Raw genomic sequence first — 27,105 nt, 5'->3', positions numbered from 1 at the left:
GTGCGATCTCGGCTCACTGCAATCTCCACCTCCCGGGTTCAGGCAATTCTCCTGCCTCAGCCTCCTGAGTAGCTGGGACTACAGGCCTGTGCCACCACGCCCAGCTAAGTTTTGTATTTTTAGTAGAGACGGGGTTTTACCATGTTGGCCAGGATGGTCTCGAATTCCTAACCCCAAGTGATCCACTTGCCTTGGCCTCCCAAAGTGCTGGGATTACAGGTGTGAGCCACTGCGCCCGGCCCATGCTTTCCCTTTATGTAACATGAGTTGCCTTGCATTTGCCACTGTTTAAATTCTCAGAATGTCTTACTTAGGTTTTGTGGAGTTAGGTCGGGTGGAAGTAGGATTTCAGGAGACTGTGCTCTAGGCTGTCTGGAGTTTAGTTCTTTCCTTCGGAAGGCATTCTGTAATTGTGTCTCTGTACCTAATCTCAGATCTCAGGCCAGTGTCAGGTAGATGTAAGTGAAGGAGGGATTGTTACCTTCAAGAACGTTTCTTCTGTTCACAGTTGTAACATCTTTACCAGAGAAGGGATTTCAGACAGTAACAAAATCTGAGTTGTAAGAAGTGAAATGCTCTGCCATGATACTAATACCATCCTCAGGGATTCTGACACAGCCAGGAGCAGTACATGTTAATCAGCACTAAAGCAGGGCACCTCCTGATTCAGCACGGAGACCCTCCCCTCCCCAGCCACGTTGGCTGCTGCCCTAGGATTGCTGATGCCCATTGCAGTGGCTGAATTTCTCATTGGCCTGGTTGGAAATGGAGTCCCTATGTCTGGAGTTTTAGAGAATGGGTCAAAAAAAAAAAAAAAATGTAAGAAATTCCTATAAATCCTCATGATTCTCGTAAGTAGCCACTTTCTCCTACTCAGGCTGATCATGTTGGACGTAAGTCTGTTTCCACTTTCCCAGAGCAGTGGTTGGCTTTATTATCTTCATGTCTTCTGATTCCTGGTAAGCCAGGCCAACATACAGTTTGCCACTTTCTTCAGTGGCTTCTGCTGCGTGGAGATCATGACCTTTGCCCCGCTGACTTCTTGTAGCTGAAAAGGCTGGGTTTTTGGTTTTTGCTAGTGTCTTTCAAGATCACTTTTTATTTCTCAGCTTCTGTTGGCTGGATGCTTTAAAAACCATTAACAGGAAACAGCAACATCCTGCAACCCATTTTAAATCTGTTATTTTTATAGATTGCAGTCCAGTGCAGGAAACTGGTTGCTATTTGTGATGTTTCTGCTCCACTTGTCTTTTTGTATAGACATCACAGGAAGATGGAGGACCACACAGCTGCCAGGAGGAGGCTCGAGCCAAGGTGCTCATTGCTCTAAACTTCCCCTTTTACATGGTTTCTGCTTTGGCCAGCCACTTTCCCATAACCTTCTAATCTCCTTCTGATCTCACCATTCTTGCCATCTCTGCAAAGCTCATGGCTGTCTATACTTCACTTTCCTCTGTTGTAATGGTTATGAGGAATCAGACTTGTCAGAGAATTCTGTAGGGGATGAGATGTGTTTGGAAATCCTAGAGGCCATGGCTTGGGAGAAGGATCTAATCAGGTCCTTAACTGTATCATTGACAACAGTAGAAATAACTAGATTTTAGAAAAATAAAATTTTTATTCTCAATTCTTCTCATTTCTTCTTTGATTTTGAAGCAAAATGAAAGGGTAACATGAAAAACAGGCTAGAGGCCGGGCGCGGTGGCTCAAGCCTGTAATCCCAGCACTTTGGGAGGCCGAGACGGGCGGATCATGAGGTCAGGAGATCGAGACCATCCTGGCTAACACGGTGAAACCCCGTCTCTACTAAAAATACAAAAAACTAGCCGGGCGAGGTGGCGGGCGCCTGTAGTCCCAGCTACTCAGGAGGCTGAGGCAGGAGAATGGCGCAAACCCGGGAGGCGGAGCTTGCAGTGAGCTGAGATCCGGCCACTGCACTCCAGCCCGGGCTACAGAGCAAGACTCCGTCTCAAAAAAAAAAAAAAAAGAAAAACAGGCTAGAAACTGGACCTTACTGCTCTATAAGCAATGCAAATCACATCATTTTAATAAACTACTGAAGTCAAAACTGAGTTTTCATATTTTGCATGGAAAGTATCACATTTTAAAAAATTACTGCAGATAATCCAATTTTCCTTGCCAATACGCTATGTTTTTGATAAAAGGAAGTAGAAAATAGCTATAGTTTGAAACTAATGTATTTTAAAAAGAGGTGAACCTGTATGTTAATTGCTGGATATTTTTTAGGCAAGCACTTTTCTTAGTGGAATTAGCTAAATTATTATCTCAATTTTCTATGTGGTTTAGCCTCTCAACACTGGTAGTAAACTAGTCTGTCAAAAACCTCTCTTTATATTTCTGGATACTTTGATTTTTTGACACCAGACTAGCTTTCTGGAAACATGCCAGTTGGCTACCAGGATCTGTGGCAAATTCCACTGCCAGGCTAGATTGGGGCAGGTGGGCAGAGAGAGGCACTATGTCTCTATCAGAAAGTCGCCAAAGAAACCCTGCTTTTGGACAGGTTCAAGCCTCATCTAGATTTTTAGGCCAGTAGAAGATCGTGACCTTCTCTGCCCCTCCATAGCCTACAGCCAGAGTTTTAGAGTGCTAGGTCTTGCAGCTGGGTGGAGATGATGTACAATGAATGCCACCTGGAGGCAGGGACTGTGTATTACAATGGCACTATCCCCAGTGCCTAGTACACTAGTTTGACACAAAATAAGCACTCTGTAAATTTAATCCGAAGGAATGGAAATCTAGTCCTACAATCCATTCAGTTATTAGTAGAGCAACTGAGGCCCAGAGAGGGGCAGTGGCCTGCCTGCCTACAGCTTCATAGAGAATTCTCAGCATGCTTACTTTTTTTCCTTTCTTTTTTTTTTTTGAGATAGAGTCTTGATCTGTCGCCCGGGCTGGAGTGCAGTGGTGCAATCTCGGCTCACTGCAGTTTCCATCTCCTGGGTTCAAGTGATTCTCCTGCCTCAGCCTCCCGAGTAGCTGGGACTACAGGCAGCCACCACCATGCCTGGATAATTTTTATATTTTTAGTAGAGATGGGGTTTCACCATGTTGGCCAGGCTGGTCTCAAACTCCTGGCCTCAGGTGATCCACCCGCCTTGGCTTCCCAAAGTGTTGGGAGTACAGGTGTGAGCCACCATGCCCGACCCAATGTTGTTTTTATGAAAATAAAATTTCTTTTTTTATATATAGCATATGAACTCATAACTGGCACTATATAGCACCTGAGCATGTTTTGATTTGACCTTTCTTGTTGAGGGGCCTTGCTACATTATATCCTGGTGTCTAGACTTTGGCCCATGACCTTTGAGATGGAGAGCCAGTGTCTCTGGTACTGTTGGCAATCTCTGGGTCTACACCCAGAGTTCATTCATGTAGATGCAAATACAGAGCGTGTCATAACTTTCAACCTCTCTGTTCCTCGTCACAGCTGTTCAGTCTTGCTTGAAGACAGATTACAGAGGGATAAGGCCAAATCCAGATTCTGTGGTGTGCACATTTACCCTGGTGTGTTATTGCTGCTAGGGGATCTGAGCTCAGCCAGGAGCAGTGAGAGCCTCCCCTCCCCCGTCATGCTGAGCGCTGGCCTAGGACTGCTGATGCTGGTGGCCGTGATTGAATTTCTCATCGGTTTAATTGGAAATGGAATCCTTGTGGTCTGGAGTTTAAGAGAATGGATCAGAAAATTCAGCTGGTCCTCATATAACCTCATTATCCTGGGCCTGGCTGGCTGCCGGTTTCTCCTGCAGTGGCTGATCATTTTGGACTTAAGCTTGTTTCCCCTTTTCCAGAGCAGCAGTTGGCTTCGCTATCTTAATGTCTTCTGGGTCCTGGTAAGCCAGGCCAGCTTGTGGTTTGCCACCTTCCTCAGTGTCTTCTATTGCAAGAAGATCACCACCTTTGATCGCCCTGCCTACTTGTGGCTGAAGCAGAGGGCCTATAACCTGAGTCTGTGGTGCCTTCTGGGCTACTTTATAATCAGTTTGTTACTTACAGTCCAAGTTGGCTTAACGGTCCATCATCCTCCCCAAGGAAACAGCAGCATTCGTTATCCCTTTGAACACTGGCAGTACCTGTATGTATTTCAGCTCAATTCTGGAAGTTATTTGCCTTTAATGGTGTTTCTTGTTTCCTCTGGGATGCTGATTATCTCTTTGTATACACACCACAAGAAGATGAAGGTCCATTCAGCTGGTAGGAGGGATGCCCGGGCCAAGGCTCACATCACTGCCCTGAAGTCCTTGGGCTGCTTCCTCTTACTTCACCTGGTTTATATCGTGGCCAGCCCCTTCTCCATCACCTCCAAGACTTATCCTCCTGATCTCACCAGTGTCTTCATCTGGGAGACACTCATGGCGGCCTATCCTTCTCTTCATTCTCTCATGTTGATCATGGGGATTCCTAGGGTGAAGCAGACTTGTCAGAAGATCCTGTGGAAGACAGTGTGTGCTCGGAGATGCTGGGGCCCATGATCTAGGAAGAAAAGTGTGGTCAGGGCACTCTTGGGACGCTCTTTTGATAGCTGTCTGTAAGGGAGCTGCCTTCTATGTCTTTTAAGATTTTCCTTCTTTTACACCAATTTAATGAATGAGCAACAGAAAATACAGATCAAAACTCAATACTATTTCTCTTTTGGCAATACAAAGTACATTTTTTTAATGTACCACAGAAATCAAGGCTAGGGCTTCATGTTTGGTAAAAGAGGTATTATATTCTCTCTACGTATAGCAAATAATTCATATATAAATGATGTTTTTCCTATTATAGAAAACAGAGATTAGGAACAATTCTGTCTACATGTAGCAAATAATTCATATATAAATTTTGTTTTTCCTAGTATAGAAAATAGAGATTAGGAACAATTATAGTGATCATTAATTTTTCTGAAATTTCACCTGTACATTAATGTTAGTCATTTTAGATACGCTTTTTAAAAAGTATCAAATAATGTCCCCATTTCTCTGCTGTAATGAGTCTAATTATCTAACTAAAAAACAAAACAAAACATCTTTATATTTCTGGAAGTTTCTTTGAGCCCTAACCTTGGCTTTCAGAATAAAAGTCTGTTGGATGCCATGATCTGTATTAAGCTCCAAGGCCCAGGACCTGGAGTGGGGCAACATGAGGGTGAGGAGCACTTGCTTCTGCTTAAAAAAAAATAGACTGCTTTTGAAGAGGTCATGCTGTCTGCTCTTCAGTCATTTAGCCATTGTGCCTGTCTACTGTGGCCTCACCACAGCCTACAGTCAGTTCTAGTGTGCCGGGTCTTTGAGTTGGAGCGAGATCATTTAGAATGCCAGATCCATGGCAGCAGGAACCATGTCTGTTTTTATTTTCTCCCATGTCTCTGTGACTAGAACACTGCCTATCGCATAATAAACACTTAATACATATTTTGTAAATGATTGAGTAGCTGCTCTAACTGGTTTTACGATGCCTCCTTTGTATTATCGGTAAAGAAACTGAGGCTCAGGGAGGGGCGGTGGCCTGCCCAGGGTTTCATAGAGAGCCTGGGGCAGTGCTGGGACTAGAGCTGTTTCTTGACTCCTGGTCCAGGGCTCTTTCCTTTACAACATACTACTTTCCTAACGAGCTAGCTTTGTCCTTCCCCCCTTGGAACCCCATGCCTCTTTCTATAGACTCTTCTACGCCCCTCTTTCTCTACCTTCTTTCTAGCCTTCTTTGTTTCAGTTCCAGGGGATCTGAAATCCAAAGAACAACACTTGATGTTCTTAAACTTTTTTTTTTCACTTCCTATGATCAAGGAAGTGAAAATCTATTCATTAATATATTCTCTCAAACCTATCTTTTTCTTACCTGAAGCTGAGAATCGAGGTACATGCTGGGCACCTGTGGATATCAGTCATCACACAGCGGGAGACTGGTTCCACTGCCACTGTGAACTGTGTGAGGTCAAGTACCATATTTTGTGTCCTGGGAAGGATCATATTCATTCCTTTTAAAAATAAAGGTGCTTCTGCTTGGTTATATTTTTTTTATTAGGATGAATTTTCATTATGCCATTTCTACTTTTTTTACAGATGTCCTTTGTGACCAGTTGTTGTAATAGTGACAATAGTATTTAACATTTATATTGGGCTTTACATTTTACCAGACAATCTCATGTATAGTCCATTATCTCATTTGATTTTAATAGCAACCCTATGCAGTTAGCAATTTTATCCCCAAATCACAGGTGACAAAACTCAGGCTAAAGTGATGATTTGCCCAAGATCATGAACTTGTAAATAATGCAGATGGGGCAGACCCAAATTTTTTGACTCGGAGTCTTGTACTCTTTCCAGTAAATCCTAAGTATCTCATTGTTCATACTTACAAGACTTCAAACTAGGATTAGCCTGTGGAACTTCCCTCAAGTTTATGAGTATTTTTACATACAGGCAATAAGCAACTAATCTTTCAAATTTGGTATTGATGGGATCTAAGATCTAAAATCACAACAGATCAAAGTTTATGATCTGGTTTTCTTAGTGACAAGGTATGGAATCAACCTAAGTGTCCATCAACAAATGAACAGATGAGGAAAATATCGTGTATACATGTATGTGTATCTGTTTCATTTCTACTTTTCTGTACTGTTCAAATAGTTTTTAGCCATGCTCAAATATCACATTTTAACATTTGAACAGATAAAGAAAATGTGGTGTACATATGTATGTGTATATATGTATATACACACACAAAATGGAATATTATTCGGCTTTAAAAAAGAAGGAAATCCTGTCATTTGAAAAAATGTGGATGAACCTGGAGGATCATTATGCTAACTGAAAAAAGCCACATACAGAAAGACAAATACTGTAAGATCTCACAGATGTGTGGAATTTCAAAAAGCCAAACTCACAGAAGCACAGAGTAGGATGGTGGTTGCCAGGGGCTGGGAGCATGGGGGAAATGAGGAGATGTTTATCAAAGGGTACAGTTTCTGTTAGGCAGAATGAATAAGCTCTGAAGATCTAATGTACAGCATAGTGACTATAGTTAATAGAACCATATTATATACTTGAAATTTGCGAGAGAGTAGATGCTAAATGTTTTCACTAACAACAACAACAAAGATAATTGTGAGGTGGTAGATATGTTAACTTGATTGTGGTAATCATTTCACAGTGTATACATATGTCAAAACACGTTATGTACTATAGATATATACCCTTTTTGTCAATCATTCCTCAATAAAGCAGAAAAAATTATTGCATTTTCCACATCACCTTTTGGAATTTGATTTCCTTCTTTTTCTGTACACAATTTACCTTACGATGGGTATGAGACTGCTTTGTGTTTTAGCAAAGAAAACAAATTTGAAGGCAAATATATACTCTTGAATTGATTCTTATGTAATTGAATCTTTTGTAATTTGCATTCTTAGAGTTGCAGCTGGATCCGTGTGTGTGTGTGTGTGTGTGTGTGTGTGTGTAGATATTAATGGCCTTACATTTAATTATGTGATATGCTCTGTGGTGGTGTAGCTGAGAGATGTGAAGTGTTAAAAATGTGATATATGAGCATGGCTAAAAATGATTTGAAAACGACAGAAAGATAGAAAATAAACAGCAACGTTTTTCCCTCCCACCTTCCATTATTAGTCCCACAGACTGGATATAATTGTATCTTATCACTTGTGTTAGTTCTTTTATTGGTTATTTTTTATGACTCTAAGTAGTAATATTTTGGTTCTCTTACTTGTCTTATCAGCTTTAAATTGTAACCTTTGAGTCCCATTCATCAGGTTTGGGGACTATCTCATTTTACCCCTGATCCATTTTCCTCTCCTAAATTTGATTAGTTTTATTTTGTCGTTCTAACAGTCATTACTTTTACAATTGTAAGTAATATATTTTCTACCCTGCTTTTTTGAACCATGCCTTATGACAGTATCCACAGAGTCCCAACTATGTAGGAGGAAGAAATTAGTGCTTCACCTGTCCTGCACTTCTCCCATATCCCGACTTCTGTCACCTATGGTATCAGTTATGAACAACATAGTCCAACTTCATATGACTTCAGGAAAAAATACACTATTGAAAGGAAATTGGCTAGATTATAGAACCAAGGAGAAGGCTGGAGGATCCACCCCAGAATGGGAACCAAGAGGGGTTAAATAAACAAGAACACAATCAAGTCACACTACAGGGACTGATGCCGGCACCGTCTTTCCCGTTCAGCTGTCAGCATTGTGTCCTTGACACTGCCACGGCTTCTGAGACTGTGTCTCTTTGAGCCATCCTGGGTGGGATTTTTGGCTGGCTGATTCTAGATCACAGGCCTGCCCTAGCTGACACGCCCTGGGGTGAGGAAAAACCTGGTTTCCCTTTGGCTTCTGAAATATGCATTTTTAAATTAGGCGAAATAAATTATTCCGCCATTGAATTAAGCAGTGGAATGGGTACAGCTCCTGGTGTGGAACTGATGCACTGGAAGGCCAGCTCTAGAACTCTCACAGGAGATATGGCGAAGTAATAAAGAGACAGGAAATTTAAAAGCAAAGCAAAATGGCACACAGCAATAAAAGGACCCTCATAGGTATGACTGGAGCCCCAGAAGGACATGGAAAAAATGAGCACAAGGAATGAAATATTTGAAGAATTAACGACCAAGAATTGAATTAAGTTAATGATGAAAAAAGACAGACTAAAAGGACTCAAAGGGTGTCAAAGAAGACAGATAAAGTGGGAGGAATTCATCACACTTAAACACATTGTAGAGATTTAAGAATATTGAAGTAAAAAGAAATTTATAAAATTTTGAAAGAACAGATCAAGAATCAGATTGACATTTCTCAGGAGAATACAGAACAAGATTTTGCATGACATTTTTTTCTAGTAAATATTTTGTTCTTATTTTCAAGTAACACCAAGAAGAGAAGTTTAGAAATATTTTCCTGGCTAGCAACATATTTTATATTAATTACAAATGGAGAGTTAATTCTAAAAATGTCAGTGGAGGCTCAGTGGTTGATTATCATAAGGTTAGTAAGCAAATTCTGAAATATTTGAACAATCAAAGAAAATCCTGAAACTAAAGGATTTGGAGAGATTGTGATGTCAATACTCACAAATGAATTAAAAGAGTCAATGTGGCATAGAATTGGGGATGACTCTGGAGGGAAAAAAGTAGCACAAATAATTGCCAGTGCATTAGAATTTGTGAAAATGCAGTAAACAGGAAAAATTGAGCATTTCAACTGACTACAAAAGAAACAAACAGGGGGCTGGGTGCAGTGGCTCATGCCTGTAATCCCAGCACTTTGGGAGGCTGAGGTGGGCGGACCATAAGGTCAGGAGATGGAGACCATCCTGGCTAACACGGTGAAACCCCGACTCTACTAAAAATACAAAAAATTAGCTGGGCGTAGTGGCAGGTGTCTGTAGTCCCAGCTACTCGGGAGGCTGAGGCAGGAGAATGGCGTGAACCCAGCAGGTGGAGCTTGCAGTGAGCGGAGATCGCACCACTGCACTCCAGTCTGGGCTACAGAACAAGACACTGTCTCAAAAACGAAAAAAAAAAGAAAGAAACCAACAGGATAAACTTTCTCCCAATTAAAGAGAAAGCCTTAGCAATATATGAGCATCTTAAGAAAGAAGCTGAAAACTTTGCTGCAGTGATCTCCTTTAGTGGAAGCTATTGGAGTGGCTTTTAGGACTTCCACATTCTACATACCTGCTGAGTTTTTGGTGAAACTGAGTGAAGATTAAATAGCAGCAAAAACATTCCTCCTGTGTTTTAAAAAGTGTATTGATAGATACAGTTGTACTCTGGTTCAGATTTTTGAATTTTACCTTTTTTAGTTGACAAATAGTAATTGTGTATATTCATGGGGTACCTAGTGATGTTTTGATCCACCTAATGTATTGTGATCACATCAGGGGATCTGAGCACATCTGTCATCTCAAACATTTATCATTTCTTTGTGTTGGGAACATTCAATATCCTCCTAGCTATGTGAAACAATATAATACATTCTTGTTAACGATAGTCATCCTACACTGGTTCAGATTTTTAATTGTAATAAAATTAATCTCTAAAACTTAATTCCCTCAAAGATCTATACTTTGAAAGAAACATGAAACCGAGTATAAAGGCTGTGAATGATTGATTGACAGATGTTGAGTGCAAAGACTATAGAGATACATCATTCTAGGATTTTTATCAGCTTTCTTTTTATTTCAGTTAGTGCTCTGGTTACAAAGTTACATAGGTTTTCAATAGTCTTTTCCAACCTTATTCTGTCCTACCCCCAAATAAACTCATATTTTGTGTATGATGTTGAAGAATTTAAAGTTTTACAAGAACATATATATCACTTTATGAAGGAAGGCCTGTATATACCTCACAGGTTGTCATGAAGATTAAATGAATTAATAGATGTAAAGGGCTTACAAGAGTACCTGGTATATAATAATGGATATAATTTTTTATCCTTAATATTATTATTGTACTACTATTTAGGAAAAATTATTTATACTTTTGACAAATTATAATAATGTAAATTATGGGGTACACAGTGATCGTGATGTTGTATGTATATAGTGTGGAATGATTGAATCAAGCTAATTAATATATCTATCACCTTAAATACTTATTTATTCCACTTGCATAACTTAACTGTAACATTCTAGTCTTTGATCAACATCTCTTGATTCCATCCACCCCCCAGCCTCTGGTAACTATCATCCCACACTCCGCTTCTATGAGTTTGATTGTTTAGATTCCACGTGTAAATGAGATCATGAGGTGTTTGTCTTTCTGTGCCTGGCTTATTTCATTTAGCGTAATGTCCTCAGGTTCATTCATATTGTCAGAAATGACAGGATTTAGAAGAAATAATTTTAAATATTTGCACTTGCAAAGAATAATCAAAAGATAAAGAAAATAGAATTGAAACACCAGATAAATATGTAAATTTAGCAGATGATAAATGTGGTCTTCTTTTCAAAAAGGATTATTCAATAAATGCTGCTGAAACAAGTGGCTAACCATTTAGGATACAGTAAGATTAGATTTTTACTTCACATTGTCTTTACTAAATTTGAGGTAGATTAAAGAATAAAGTGTAAGCAATGAAACCATAAAAAGCTCAAAGAAAATATAGATGAATAAATTATTGGGGAATGAAAGAAATTTCTAATTATGCTATAGAGGACAAAAATCATCCAAAAATTATTAACATATATGATCACATAAAAAATTAAAACTTCTTTATGTCACAAACAGCACGCATATAAATTTAAATAGCAATGGATAAACGGAGGAAAAAATTGCAACTAAGCATACATAACCAGAAGAAGTTATTATTAATTATTACAAAATTATTAAAAAGAACCATAACATTCCAACACAAAAACGAGAAAGGCTTTGGAAGCAATTAAAAAAATGAATCAATATAAATGGTTTATAAACACATTGTTATTTCTCACTAGTCATAAAAATGTGATTTTTTTGTAATACCATTTGTGTTTATCCAGGTAGCAAAGATTAAAAAATGAAAGATGATAGTTTTATTGAGAATACAGGGAAAGGATATTCTTATACATTGAAGATGGATGCGCTAATTGGTATAATATTCTGAAGGACAATTTGGCAGCATATTTTAACATGTATGTGTATATCTTGATATAGCAGTTATACTTTGTAAATATATCTCTATTAAAGATCTATGTAAACTTGCTTTTACAAAGATGTTCATCGCACAGTTATTTATAAAACTGAAAAATTGGAAGCATTCTAAATGCTAAACTGAATAGGATTGATAAAATAAATTGGGGGTTCAGGGCAGAACATGGGTGATCTGCAAAATTTCAAACTGAAAAGTTAATTTTCAATGTCCTTGGACTAAGGACTAGAGGGAACGAGATAATAAAGATATGGAAGAAGTCAATGGAAAATATAAATAAAATTTCAAATGATTTTGATTCCTTTAATCCTTCCCAAGCACTTACAAATTATTTATGAAATTTTCTTCATTTATTTCAAGTGTGTTGTTTTTCTGACTGATATATATGAAAAAACCAAAAGTTTGTTCTTTGAAAAGAGTAATGAAGTAGAAAACTCATTTGGTATAGACTGAATGTTTGTGTCCCCCCAAAATTTGTATATTGAAACCTAATCCTCAATGTGATGGTATTTGGAGGTGGGATTTTGGGGATGCTGTTAGGTCCTGAGGGTAGAGCCTTGATGAATGGGATTAGTGCCTGATATGGTTTGGCTGCGTCCCCACCCAAATCTCATCTTGAATTCCCATGTGTTATGAGTGGGAGGTAATTGAATCATGGGGGCGGGTCTTTCCCATGCTGTTCTCGTGATAGTGAATAAGTCTCATGAGATCTGATGGTTATAAAAAGGGGAGTTCCACTGCACAAGTCCTCCTCTCTTTGCCTGCTGCCATCCAGGTAAGATATGACTTGCTCCTCCTGCCTTCCACCTTGCTTGTGAGGCTTCCTCAGCCACTTGGAACTGTAAGTCAATTAAACCTCTTTCTTTTGTAAATTGCCCAGTCTCAGGTACATCTGTATCAGCAGCATGAAAACAGACTAATACAGTGCCCTTATAAAAGAGGCCCTGGAGAGCTCCTTTGCCCTTAGGAAAAAGATGGCTGTCTATCTACAAGGAAGTGGGCCCTCGCCAGACACTGAATCTGCTGGTGCCTAGATCTTGGACTTTGCAGCTTCTAAAACTGTGAGAAATACATTTATGTTGTTTATAAGCTACCCAGTTTATGGTATTTTGTTATGGCATCCTGAGCAGTCTAAGAAACCACTGATAAAATAAGTTTGGAATGAAAGAGAGAAGCTAAATAATATGAATGCAGAATGGTCCTTAGCTACAGATACAGAAAATATTAAAATATTTAAAAAATACTATACATAACTTTGCTTCAGTAAATTTGAAAACTTAGATGAAATTGCAAATTTCTAGAAAAATACAATTTACCAAAACTGATTCAGGAATAAGAATCCGGCTACTTATTTAATAGATTGAAACAGTAGTAGTTAAAATATTTTCACATAGAAAACAAGCTTAGGCATTTTTGCAGGCAAATTTTACCAAACTGTAACTTAATATTAAACAAACTTCCAGAGAATAGGGAAAAAAAAAGGGCGGATACTCTTTAAGCTTTACTCTGAGGTCAGTATAACTTTGCCAAAACCAGACAGAAAAAAACAAAAAATGAAAAGCACAGGCCCGCTTAACATATAAATATAGAAGTAAATGTTTAAAATAAAAATAATTAAATTATTTAAAACCAGAATTCAACAGTTAGTAGAAACAATTAGACATCATGATGTTGTTTATCCCAGGAAAGCAGGGATGGCTTACCATTAAGACTATATAAACACCATTTGCTCCAGGAACATAATAAAGAATAAAAGCCATATGATTCACAGGCTACCAAAATTGAATAAAAAAGAAACAGGAGTTCTGAATAGACCTTCGAAAATATACTGGAGTTTTAATTTAAAAGACAAAAACTTCCTGCAAAGAAAAGTCCAGGACCAGATGGCTTCACTGGTCAAGTCTACCAAATATTTACAGGATTAATACCAATTTTTGGCACACTCCTCCAAAAAATAGAATAGGAAGGAAGGCTTCCCAACTCATTCAATGAGGCTAGTTTTACCTTGATAACAAAACTAGAGACATTGTAATACAGACCAATATCTCTTATGAATACAGACGCAAAAATAATACAGACGCAAAAATCCTCAGCAGAATACTAGCAAACTGAATCCAGCAACATATACTCAAACAGGTGGGATTTTCTCAAGTAATGCAAGATTGTTGATTCTTTCTGACCAAATAATCAGAATAAATGTTGATATAAGATAGGGTCACCCCCACCAGCAGGACCAAAAAAGTAGTGTTGAGGCTACGGTCAATTAATAGTATGGTAATGCTGGCGGCTAGGACTGGGAGAGAAAGGAGTAAAAGGATTGCCGTAATGAGGACTGGTCACACGAAAACGGGTGTTTTGATACTGGGATATGGCTGGGGGGGGTTTATATTAATAATTGTGGTAATAAAATTAATGGCCCCTAAAACAGAAGAAACGCCTGCTAGGTGGAGAGACAAAATGGTTAGATGCACAGAGGTTCCTGCATGTGTTAGGCTTCCTGCTAAAGTGGGGGTATACTGTTCAGCCGGTTCCCGCGCCGGCTTCTACTATTGATGATGCAAGTAGGAGTAGGAAAGAGGGAAGAAGGGAGAAGTTAGAAGCTTATATTATTTATCCGGGGGAACGCCATATCGGGTGCACCAATTATCAGAGGGACTAGTCAGTTGCCGAAACCCCCCGTTATGATTGGTATTACTATAAAGATTATGACGAATGCGTGGGCGGTAACAATAACATTCTATATCTGATCATCTCCTAGCAGAGTTGCTGATTGGCCTAATTCTGCTCGAATGAGAAGGCTTAGGGCGGTGCCCACTAATCCCCGCTCATGCGCCGAATAGCAGGTAGAGTGTTTGTTGAAAACAACAAACGATTGATGAACCTAAGTGGGGAAAAAAGGTGAAATGGCTGAGTAAGCATTAGACTGTAAATCTAAAGACAGAGGTCAAGGCCTCTTTTTACCAGCCCGGAGGTGGTTTGTCACATTGAATTGCAAATTCAAAGGAGCAGCTTCAGTCCTGCCGGGGCTTCTCCTGCCTTTCTGCCCGCAATGGCAGGGGAAGTAGATTAAAGCCAGTTGATCAGAGTGTTTAGCTGTTAACTAAATTTTCGTGGGTTTGAATTCCACCAATCTAGCAAGAGCTTAGCTTAATTAAAATGGTTGATTTGCATTCAATTGATGCAGAATAGAGTCTTGCAGTCCTTAGGTCTGTTACAGAAGTTAAATACAATTTACTTACTAAGGGTTTTGAAGGTTCTTGGTCTTATGTAACCTAAATTTCTAAGTTATAGTCAGTATCAATGGAGAGATAGGTAAGAGGAGGGTAGAAAAGATAAGTGGGGGGAAGAGAAATATAGTTTTTGTATTTTCGAATTGTCGTTTTATTTTCATATTATTAGATGTGGGGAATATTGTTACTGAGATGGAATAAATTAGGCATATGTAAAAGTACAGGTTGAGTAGAGTTATGATAGTTATGATGGCAGGGGTAATAAGACTTGATTTTTGTAAATTCTTGAATGATGGTTCATTTAAGCAGAAATCCTGTTAATGGGGGTAAACCTCCTAGGGATAGTAAAATTAGTGGAATTATAGGTGTTAACCATGTTAATTTGTTTCAGGTGCGAGATGGTGACAGGGTTGTGCTTATACTCAGGTTGAGTGCTAGAAATGTGGTAGTTGTTAAGTAATCAGGTTTAGAATGGTAATGTTTGGGTTACAAATTATTACTTCTGTTATTCAACTTAGGTAAGTAATTGAGGAGTAGGCTGATTTTACGCAGTTGTGCTTGATTAAGTCCTCCTCAGCCGCCTACTATAATGGATCGGATTGTGATAGATAGGAAGATGTTCATGTTTGTAATTGGGAAAATTTGAAACATGATCGAGATAGGGGCTAGTTTTTGTCATGTGAGGAGAAGTATGCCAGACATTAGAGAGGTTCCTTGAGTTACTTCTGGGACTCAGAAGTGAAAGGGGGCTATTCTTAGTTTTATTACTAGGGCTGTTATTATTATTAAGGATGAAAATTGATGAATAGTGTTTATTATTGTTCACTGTCCAGAGGCCAGGTTATTGGAAAGGATACCTATTATGAGAATTACAGATGTGGTTACTTGTGTAAGGAAGTATTTGGTGGCTGCTTCGGTAGAGCAGGGATTTATTTTTTTAATTAAGATTGGGGTAGGAGCTAGTATGAATTTGAATTAGATGCTCATCCTGATCATAGAATAGAACAGACAGCTAGGCTTGATGTGGCTAGCATAAATAGGAGGCCTATATTACAATTAATTAGGGGATTTGTTATAGAGAGGGGACTTCACAGAGGAGAGCAATAGAAAGGGCCAGGGTTGGAGCAATAATATAAAGGGTGATAGTAGATGTAGATGTTGAGGTCTGTAAGGGTTCTTGTATGGAAAGTTTTATCGCATCAGTGAATGGTTGAAGCAGTCCACAGGCACCTACAATGTTAGGTCCTTTGCATAGGTGTATATAGCCTAAGATTTTTTGTTCAATGAGTGTAAGGAATGCTGTAGTGATTAGAGTGGAAATGATACGTAGGAGAAGGTTAATTATAGGCTTATTGTTAAGAGGAGGAGGCTGGGCACGTGGCTCATGCCTGTAATCCCAGCACTTTGGGAGGCCGAGGTGGGTGGATCACGAGGTCAGGAGACCGAGACCATCCTGGCTAACACAGTGAAACCCCGTCTCTACTAAAAATACAAAAAATTAGCCAGACATGGTGGTGGGCACCTGTAGTCCCAGCAACTTGCGAGGCTGAGGCAGGAGAATGGTGTGAACCCAGGAGGTGGAGCTTGCAGTGAGCAGAGATCAGGTCACTGCACTCCAGCCTGGGTGACTAAGCGAGACTCTGTCTCAAAAAAAAAAAAAAAAAAAAAAAAGAAGAGGAGTTGAGCCTCTGGTTATAAAGTTTTAAGTTTTATGCAATTGCCGGGCTCTGCCATCTTAACAAACCCTGTTCTTGGGTAGGGTGTATGGTGTATGGTGATTTGTTAGATTGAGATAGCGTTATCTACAGGGTGAGGGCGCTTTATGAAGTGGGCCCTGTCTCTCTTGTCCTTTTGTACTAGGAGAAATGTTAGATAGAAACCAACCTGCATTACTCCGGTCTGAACTCAGATCATGTAAGACTTTAATCGTTAAACAAACGAACCCTTAATAGTGGCTACACCATTAGGATGTCCTGATCCACCATCGAGGTCATAAACACTATTGTCAATATGGACTCTAGAATAGGATTGTGCTGTTATCCCTAGGGTAACTTACTCCATTGATCAAATTATTGGGTCAATGTATGTTAACCCACTTATACTAGTGAGGTCTCAGTTTAGGTTGTTCAGGGATTGAGTTATGCTCCGAGGTCACCCCAACCAAAATTTTTAATGCAGGTATAGTAGACTAAGGCCTGTAGGCTTTTTTGAGTTTTTATTTGCATTAATGAATTTAGTCAAGGTTGTTTCAACATCTGAAACTTAATGTAATATACTATATTAATAAAATAAAGGGCACACTTCATATGATCATCTCAATAGATGTAGAAAAAACATATGAAAAGGTACAACATCCTTTTATGATAAAACCACTCAACACACTAGGTATAAAAGGTGATACAGTTTGGCTGTGTCCCAACCCAAATCTCATCTTAACTGTAGTTCCCATAATCCTCACAAATGGTGGGAGGGACCAGGTGGGAGGTAATTGAATCATGGGGGCAGTTCCCCCATGCCCCCATGCTATTTGATTTGGTTTGGCTGTATCCCCACCCAAATCTCATATTGAATTGTAGCTCCCATAATCCCCACATGTCATGGGAGGGACCTGGAGGGAGGTAATTGAATCATGGAGGGTGGGTTTTCACATGCTATTCTTGTGATAGTGAATGGTTTTATAAAGGGCAGTTCCACTGCACACGACTCTTGCCTGCCATCATGTAAGATGTGCCTTTGTTCCTCCTTCACCTTCTGCCATGATTTTGAGGCCCCCCTCAGCCATGTGGAACTGTAAGTCCATTACACCTATTCTTCTTTGTAAATTACCCAGTCTTGGGTATTTCTTTATAGCAGTATGAAAATAGACTAATACACTCTTTTTGTGATATTAAGTAAGTTCTCATGAGATCTGATGGTTTTATAAGGGGCTTCCCCCTTTACTCAGCTCTCATTCTTCTCCTTCCTGCTACCATGTGAAGAAGGACATGTTTGCTTCCCCTTCTGCCATGATTGTAGGTTTCCTGAGGCCTCCCACCCCAGACTTGTGGAACCATGAGTTAATTAAACCTCTTTTCTTTATAAATTACCCAGTCTCGGGCAGTTCTTTATAGCAGCATGAGAATGGACTAATACAGAAGGGAACTTTTGTAACCTGAAGGGAGGTATCTACAAAATGCATATACTCAATGGTGAAAGACTAATGCTTTTCCCCTAAGATCAGGAACAAGGCAAGGATATCTGCTCTTGCCACTTCTATTCAAGATCGTACTGGAAATTCTAGCCAGGATGATTAGGCAAGAAACAGAAATAAAAGTCATGCAGATTAGGAAGGAAGAAATAAAACTCTATTAATTTGCAGTTTATGTGATCTTGTTTATAGAAAATCCTAAGGAATCTACACTAAAAAACCATTAAAAGTAATAAATGGCTTCAGTAAGTAGTAAAAGACTCACACATTTCCTTTGGCGGATGCCAAGGTTTAGAAAAACAATGACTTGCAGAATACAATATCAATATACAAAAATCAATTGTATGCATGTACACTAGCAATGAACAATTCAAAAATAAAATTAAGAAAACACTTCCCTTTACAGTAGCATTAAAAAGAATAAAATGTTTATAAATAAATGTAACAAAAGTACAAGACTTAACACTAAAAAACCATATAGCATTGCTGAAAGAAATCAGAAAAGACAATAATAAATGGAACTATTACTGATGTTCATGAATTGGGATAATTAATATTGTTTAGATATCAATACTCTCCAAATTGATCAGTGCAATTCCTATGTAAATCCCAGCTGGCTTTTTTGTTGTTGCAGAAATTGACAAGCTGGCTCTAAAATGCATATAGTATTGTAAGAGAGCTATAGTAACCAAAACAATTTCGAATAAGAATAAAAAATTTTTGAGAACTCAGACTTCTCAGTTTCAAAAACTTACTACAAAACTGCGATAATCAAGACACTGTGGTCCTGACATAAAGATAACATGAATCACTGAAACAGAATTGCAAGTCCAGAATTAAACCTTCACATTTATGGTCAAATAATTTTAGTCAAGGGTGCCAAGACAATTCGATGGTAAAATAAGTTTTTCAACAAATGGTGCTGGATCAACTGGATATTTACATGCAAAAGAATGAAATTGGATTATTATTATTATTATTTTGTGAGTCAGGGTCTTGCTTTGTTGCCCAGGCTGGAGCCTGGTGGCACAGTCATGGCTCACTGCAGCCTTGACCTCCTAGGCCGAAGCAATCCTCCCACCTCAGCCTCCCTGCCAAGTAGCTGGGACCACAGGTTCATGTCACCATGCCCGACTAATTGTTTACTTTTTTTTTTTTTGGTAGAGATGGGGTCTCACTGTGTTACTCAGGTTGGTTTTGAACTCCTGGGCTCAAATGATTGTCCCATGATATCCTCTCAAAGTGCTGAGATTATAGGTGTGAGCCACTGTGCCTAGCTTGATGTTGGAGTCTTAATTCATACCATATATAAAAATTGACTAAACATGGATAATAGACCAAAGTGTAATACCTAAACCTATGCAACTCTTAACAAGAAAACTTACAGGAGTAAATCTTTGCTACCATCGGTAATGTTTTCTTAGATATGACACCAAACACACAAGCAAAAACAACCAAATAGATAAATTGGACTTAATTAATTTTACAAACTTGGACTTAATTAATTTTTAAAACTTTTGTGCCCCAAAGGATGCCATCAAGAAAGTGAAGAATGAATTACAGAATGGTAGAAAACACTTGTAAATAATACATCTGATAAGGGCCTGGAATCCAAGATATATAAAGACTTCTTACAACTCTCTAGTAAAGAGACAAATAATACAAGTAAGAAAGGGTGAGAGGGTTTGAATAGGTGTTCTTCCAAAGAAAATATACAGATGGCCAATTATCACATGAAAAGATGGTCAGCATCCTTAATCATCAGGGAAATGCAAATCAAAACCACAATGAGGTACAACTTCACACCTACCAGGATGGCCAAAGGGAAAAAGACAATAATGCATACTGATGAAGATTTGGAGAGACTGGAATTCTCAATCATTACTGGTGGGAATATAACCCAGTGTAGCCACTTTGGAAAACAGTTTGGCAATGCCTCAAAATGTTAAATGATGTTAAATAATGTTAAATGTTACCATATGACCCACAAATTCCATCTATAGGTATATAGCCAAGAGAAATGAAAATATATAGCCACACAAAAATTTGTGCACAAATATTCATGGCAACATTATTCATAGCAACCAAGAAGTGGAAACAAGCTGTTCATAATCTGATGAATGGACTAAAAAAAAGGTGGTACATCCGTACAATGGAATATTATCCAGTCATAAAAAGGGATGAAGTATGCAGATGAACCTTGAAAACATTATGCTAAGTGAAAGATGCTGTTACAAAAGACTATGTATTGTATCATTCCACTTATATAAAAGGTCCAGAACAGGTAAATCCATAGAGATAGAAAGTAGATTAGTGGTTGCTAGGGGCTGGTGGATAAGAGGAATGGATAATTAACGCTTATGGGTACAGCATTTCTTTTTGGGTCATGAAAATTTTCTAAAATTAAATAGCAGTGATCATTGCACAGCTCTGTTAATATATAAAAACCCACTGAACTGTATATTTTAAAAGGGTGGGTTTTATGGTATCTGAGTTTTATCCAAATAAAGCTGTTATTAAAAACCATGTAGTCATCTGAAAAATACAAAACAAACATTTGATGAAATTCACTATTCATTTGTGATAACTTTTTTTAAAGTAAACCAAGAATGGAAAGGAGCTTTCCTAAGTTGATAAGGATAACAAAAAAATCACAAACATTATTCTAAGTGAGGAAATAGTAGAAGCTGTTCCTTTACACTCAGGAACAAGACAGAAATGCCAACTATCACCTTTGCTCTTCAGCATTATACTGGTAGTGATAGAAGTAAGATTAGAAAAATAAATTAAAGGAAAAGAAGAAATAAAACTGTATTAGGGTTCTCCAGAGGGACAGAACTAATAGGATATATGTATATATGAAAGGGAGTTTATTAAGCAGAATTGACTCAAAGGATCACAAGGTGAAGCCTGATGACAGGCCATCTGCAAGCTGAGGAGCAAGGAGCAGTAGTGGCTCAGTCCCAGTCCCAAAGCCTCAAAAGTAGGGAAGCTGACAGTGCAGCCTTCAGTCTGTGGCTGAAGGCCAGAGAGCCCCTGACAAACCACTGGTGTAAATCCAAGAGTCCAAAGGCCAGAGAACCTGGAGTCTGATGTTCAAGGGCAGGAAGCGTCCAGCACGGGAGAAAGATGAAAGCCAGAAGACTCAGCAAACCAGCTTATTCCACCTTCTTCTGCCTGCTTCTTCTACCGACACTGGCAGGCGATTGGATACCGCCCACCCACATTGAGGGTGGGTCTTCTTTTCCCAGTCCACTGACTCAAATGTTAATCTCCTGTGGCAACACCCTCACAGACACACCCAGAAACAATCCTTTACATCCTTTAATCTGGTCAAGTTGACACTAATATTAACCATCACAAAAACTGTCATTATTTTAAGAGAATATGATTGTTTACGATAGAAAATCCCAGCAACCTAAAAATTATTGGAAAATAAGCTAACTTAGGTAGCTAGATGTAAGGTTAAGACACAAAAGTTAATGTATTTTTATATACCAGTATAAAAACCAGTAAGGATGAGTTTTTAAAGGGTCATTTTTTTTTTCACAGCCTCTTATTAGTATTCTGTAAAATTCTGGGAAAAAGTTAGATATTACAAACCTCGTGGTGAAAATTACTTTCAGATTCTCAATTTTGACTGTACATGAGGATCACCTTGACAGATTAAAATATATCCCAATGTCCAGGTCTTGCCCAAGCAATTAAATCAAAATTTCTTTTATGAGACTCAAGAATTATGCCTTGTAGAGCTCCCCAGATAATTCCAGTGTGCAGCAAAGGTTAAGAAGAGTAGAGGATTAATCTCATTTACATTTTTCTGAGATGAAGTAAATGTTATTAGCATAGTATCATGTTCAGATGAACTTGTATTGAATGCAGCATAAAGGATTACTTTTATACAAATAAGTATCAACAGTTTGATTTCCTTTTAATAAGTCCTCGTAATTCAGTATTTTCTGGATATTTCTAAGGAACTAGAAAAAGGGATGGGAGAACATCTCATGACAGCAGCATTCACTCCAAGGTCCCTAGCTGTGTGTGTCAACAGGCTTTGGGTCTTCTTAGTATCCCCAACAAGAGCATTTGCCAATCCAAATCATTTTCTTCCGAGATTCATGTCCTGGGTGTCTCTGGAGATCCATTGCCTTCCCTTTTCTTTTGCCCTTTTGTCCCCCAACATCACCTTCTCAGACTCAGGAGCCACATTTTTGTCACACATTATTATACCTTTTCATAAACACATTCCCTATCCTCACTTTCTCACCCTTGATTATGGTATTCTCACTATTCCATATCATATTTCTAGGAGAGACACACTACCTCCCAGCCCCTCCCCACTCTATTTTCAGCATTCCTGAGATTCCTCAGGAGAATTCTTGGAGCCTGCTCAAGTTTTGGGGATCCACATTCAATGAATTTCACCGAGTGCCCTATTTAATAATGTTACCCCAGCACTCACAATTTTACTTTATTTTTTTCTCATAGCACTTATCTGATATCATTCATGCATACTTTATTTGTTAGCTACCTGTGTTCTAAACTAGAATGTGTGCTCCATAAGGACAAGGACTTTTTTTTTTTCCCCCACAAACAAAAAAGTGCCGGGTCACAGCTTGTCACCAGGATATTTGGGAGAGACTGTGGGTGAAGCAGGTCGATCTGGTGGTAATATTTGGAGTTCATTTTTGAACATGTTAAGTTTGAGTGTATATATATATACACATATACACACACATATAATCTATTAGATTTAACTAATTTTAAAATAGTTAAAATATTAATTTTTATTAATATATTTTTATATTTTATTATTAATTTTTAATATATTAAATTTAACTAATATTTAACCATGTATAGATTAGATTAGATTAGATAAATATGTGAGACTGGAAGGGAAGGGAAAAATCTAAACTGGAGGTAAATATTTGGGAGTATTTAGACTAAATATGATGTTTAAAACTGTAAGACTGGGCCATTACTGTAGGAAAAGGTGCCGCAGAGCTAAGCAGTCAAGGTGTGTGACTTCACTGAGGACCAGACCACAGAATTCAAGGAGGTCTTCTAGCTGTTTGACTGAACAGGTGATGGTAAGATCCTGTACAGTCAGTGTGGGGATGTGATGAGGGTCCTGGATCAGAACCCCACCAATGCTGAGGTGATTCAAGTCCTGAGGATCCCCAAGAGTCATGAGATGAATGTGAAGGTGCTGGACTTTGGGCACTTCCTGCCCATGCTGCAGGCTGTGGCCAAGGACAGGGACCAGGGCCTATGAGGATTATGTTGAAGGACTTTGTGTATTTGACAAGAAAGGGAAAGGCACCATGATGGGCACTGAAATCTGGCAAGTCCTTGTCACACTGGGTGAGAAGATGATAGAAGTAGAGATGCTAGTGCAGGGCATGAGGATAGCCATGGTTGCATCAACTGTGAAGAGCCTGTCCATGGGGTGCCACATGGCTAAGAACCTTCTCAGTCTCCCCAGAGCCCGTGCCTTTTGCTGTGGGAGACTTTGTATCTAGCCTGAAGGCTTTCTAGGCTCTCTTGTCACAGCACCTTTCCTATCTTGTCTCTTCTGAATGTTTGGTCCGCTTTTACCAAATAAACTTGCTCTCTCTGCGCCCCCTGACAAATAAATGAAACTATAAGACTGATAAAGATGACTAAGGAAGTGGGTATAGATAGCAAAGAGATGTCCATGACTAAAACTCGGGGACTACTGATGTTAAGAGGTTGGAGCACCAGTGAGGTATATGGAAATAAAAAGATCATGATATCCTGGAGGCCATGTAAAGAAACTGTTTCCAGGAAAAGGGATTGACCAACTTTGTCAAATGATGCTGATCGCTCAAGCAAAATGTGACCTAAGAATTGACCTTTGAATTCTGAAATATACAAGTCATGGGCGACTTTGGAAAGAGCAGTTTTAGAGAGGATGCTTTGGAAAAGCTAGATTGGAGTTGGAGCAATAGATTTGGGAGGAGAGGAATTGGAGAAAAATTGGGGAGGAATACTGGAGTGGTTTTCTCGAAAAGAAGAGAGGGGATGTGATCTCTTGAGGCTTAGCCTTAAACAGGAACTGTTAAAATCCTCAAAAAGATAATCAGGAAAGCTTATATAAAAACAAAGTCATTTATTATTAATCTCCCCAGCAAGGGAAAACCTCATTAAGAACAGAACATCAACAATGTACACAAAATAAAAGTTACAGAGTGTGTGTTTTTTTTTTTTTTGTTGTTGTTGTTGTTTTTTACAGGACTAGATCTGGTGTTAGGATTATAAATTGGGTGATTTCTCTGGGATGTCTTTTGGAAATGGGGAATGAATTGGGCTAAATGGGTAGGGAGCAGTTATTTTTAATTGGCTTGGGAGAACAGAGCAGGGCATGCAGTGTTTCTTCGTTCTCTTTTCATCTGAATTCCGAAACTTGAAGTCTTCTCTTTCCAGACCATGTTGTGGTGTGTTTTTGCTTGTTCTGCAGGATTGGTAATTTTCTGATAGATAGGATTGTTAGTCTGACTTCCATTTCTCAGACTGTTTTTTGATCATTCTCTGGTGGAGGCTCTGTGACTGATAATTTTGGTGATCTATCCAGATCTACATTTTTGTTTGTATGTCTTTTGTCATATTGATAGTCATTTCAGTTTCAACAAATGCTATTCTTTCTTGTTGCTTCTGCTACATAATTGCTTGTTGAATCATTTGATGAGACAGTGAATGCGTGGCAGCCTTTAAGGCAGAGATCATATATTTGAATACAGCACAGTTTGTAATTCACTTTTAAGCCTGGAACAAAACAAGTCCAATTAAAACAAGAGAACAGATCCCATTCCCAATCTAGAAAGTTCACAGGATGAGATATGAGTATGTTAGCCAAATCACCTAAACTTTTGATTTGTTTACTATTCCTTAGAGTAATATTAAAGATTCCAAAATGGTCTGTAGAGATGTAAATTCAAAGTCTTTCCTTAAAATGGCACATATCTGCTTTGAGAGGCTAATAATATATTCAAGGCTATCTTGTTTTGAACCATAACCTGTCCAGTCTCAAAACGTCTCAGATGAGGAGCTCTATGGTCTCAGAGACATTGTCTAGCTCTTCCATCAATCTTTGAACCATTGTGCTGTAGTATTTACCACATTTTTTAGGCCTATAAAACAATTAAGATGCTCGAGGACAGAAGAAAGAAGCACAGAATCTCCCCTTAGTTGTTAAAGTTTTGAGTCTCCAACTGAGGCTCAGTCTTTATCCTTCTTGAGTTCAGTCATATTTAAACATCTCATATCTCTCTCTCTCTTTTTTTTTTTGAGATGGAGTCTCACTCTGTAGCCCAGGCTGGAGTGCAGTGGCATGATCTTGGCTTACTGCAACCTTTGCCTCCCGGGTTCAAGCAATTCTCCTGCCTCAGCCTCCCAAGTAGCTGGGATTACAGGCATCCTCCACCATGACCAGCTAATTTTTCTTTTTTTATTTTTAGTAGAGATGGGGTTTCACCAAGTTGGCCAGGCTGGTCTCGAACTCTTGACCTCAAGCGATCCACCCACCTCAGCCTCCCAAAGTGCTTGGATTATAGGCGGGAGCCACTGTGCCCGGCCTATTTTTTTAATGAGGGAAAATTCATGTGCCAAATAGAACCAGGTTGATGTCAGGAGCTGTCTGGAAGGCAGGCATGAGTTTGGACATGCCTGTCCAACTTGCAGCTAGTACTCAATGGGTTTTTGTCCTGCAATTCTAGTGCGTGTCATTGGGGGCAGTTTAATGATCTGTTTTCAGACAAAATATCCCTATGGGATGGTATAATTGTGCCACAGGGGTGTAGTGCCACTCAGAAAAATTGGTTTGGTATCAGAAAGTGAAATCAACAATAGATCAAGAGTAGATAAACAGGTAGATCTTCAGTACAAGTATTAAGTTGAACTTAGTAGTTAGCCTTTATTGTGGGATCTGTAAAAATGAGTCAGCTTCTACTCGTGCACTATTTATTTCTTTGTCTTTTTCTAAACTCTAATATTGGAAAAATTTGTGAAGGCTACCTCCTATGCAAGGTGTTCTGGTTTTCATAACAAGTGTGATCTGATGATGAGTTTTTGAGTTTTGGTTGTCTGACCTGTTATGGTGTTTGCCATCTAAAAATCTGGGTAGTAGTTGATTTATATTTTCAGGAAACCAACTGGTTTATTAGCAGAGACTGATAGTAATAGTCACTAAGTGTTACCCAAAGGAAAGTGTTTATAAACACAATTAGTTTGATTGTGTGATTTAGCCATATCACGAGTGAATTGTAGCTAGATACTGATTCATTCCAAGGAGTGATTAGGGATGCACAGAGTAGTATTAAGGAATGTTATCAATTAAAAGTAACAAATGTGTGTTAGCAATTTAGAAACTTAAACTAGGAGAAAATAAAGCAAATAGCTAGGAAAATAAACAAAGGAGCATGCCGGTTAAAAAAATGAGACATGGGATATGAGTTTATTTATAGTTTCAGTTATCTGGACCTTGTTCTGTGAGTCTTAAGAAGAACCTGTCTACAGCAAGAAGTCATCTGTTTGTCTGAAGAACTGTGAAAGATGTCATGTACTTCTGGAAGATGCCTGGATAGCTTAGCTTGAGATCACCCAAGTGTTCAGATTTCCAAGGAGAACAGGACATTTGAAATTTTGAAACAAGGCCAGGTTGTTATTTGAAGTTTGACCAATGTGTGCTTTCAGTGGTATTCAATAATGTTCTTTCCAATGAGCTTCAAAAACAGTCTTTCTTTGAAATCTTTAGTATCTCAGCAATGGATGAGAAAAGTTATGTTGTGGAAAAATAGCTTGAACCTGTTGATGATGTGACTAAATATACCAATTTAGTCTCTTATAAGAAGTTTGGCTAATTTCAATTTTGTCATCCCTTTATCCTTTCTACTTTCCTAGAATATTGAATATAATAAGGACAAAGATGGTTTTTTTTTTCTGTAAGTGCCAAGAACTTACAAAATTCTTGGGTGGCAGTTGCCATTAAATGTGTTTCCCTGTCCCTAGATTAC

The 27,105-nt window shown here is 38.7% G+C and overlaps 1 protein-coding gene and 1 pseudogene across 1 annotated transcript; both read left to right on the top strand.

The window, feature by feature from the left end:
• The first annotated feature begins 3,123 nt into the window (after positions 1–3,123).
• TAS2R5 (taste 2 receptor member 5) lies at positions 3,124–9,326 on the top strand. Its single transcript, XM_009203998.4, has one exon. It carries the CDS (start codon positions 3,321–3,323, stop codon positions 4,491–4,493), a length of 1,173 nt encoding a protein of 390 aa, XP_009202262.1. The 5' UTR covers positions 3,124–3,320; the 3' UTR covers positions 4,494–9,326.
• A 5,157-nt stretch (positions 9,327–14,483) lies between these two features.
• Positions 14,484–25,425, top strand: LOC101001506 (annotated as a pseudogene).
• The last annotated feature ends 1,680 nt before the right edge of the window (positions 25,426–27,105 follow it).

The sequence above is a fragment of the Papio anubis genome, chromosome 4 (genome assembly GCF_008728515.1).
Source record: "Papio anubis isolate 15944 chromosome 4, Panubis1.0, whole genome shotgun sequence".
Lineage (NCBI taxonomy): Eukaryota > Metazoa > Chordata > Mammalia > Primates > Cercopithecidae > Papio > Papio anubis.
Note: the sequence above shows the minus strand (reverse complement) of the source record. Positions and strands in the feature narration are given on the sequence as shown.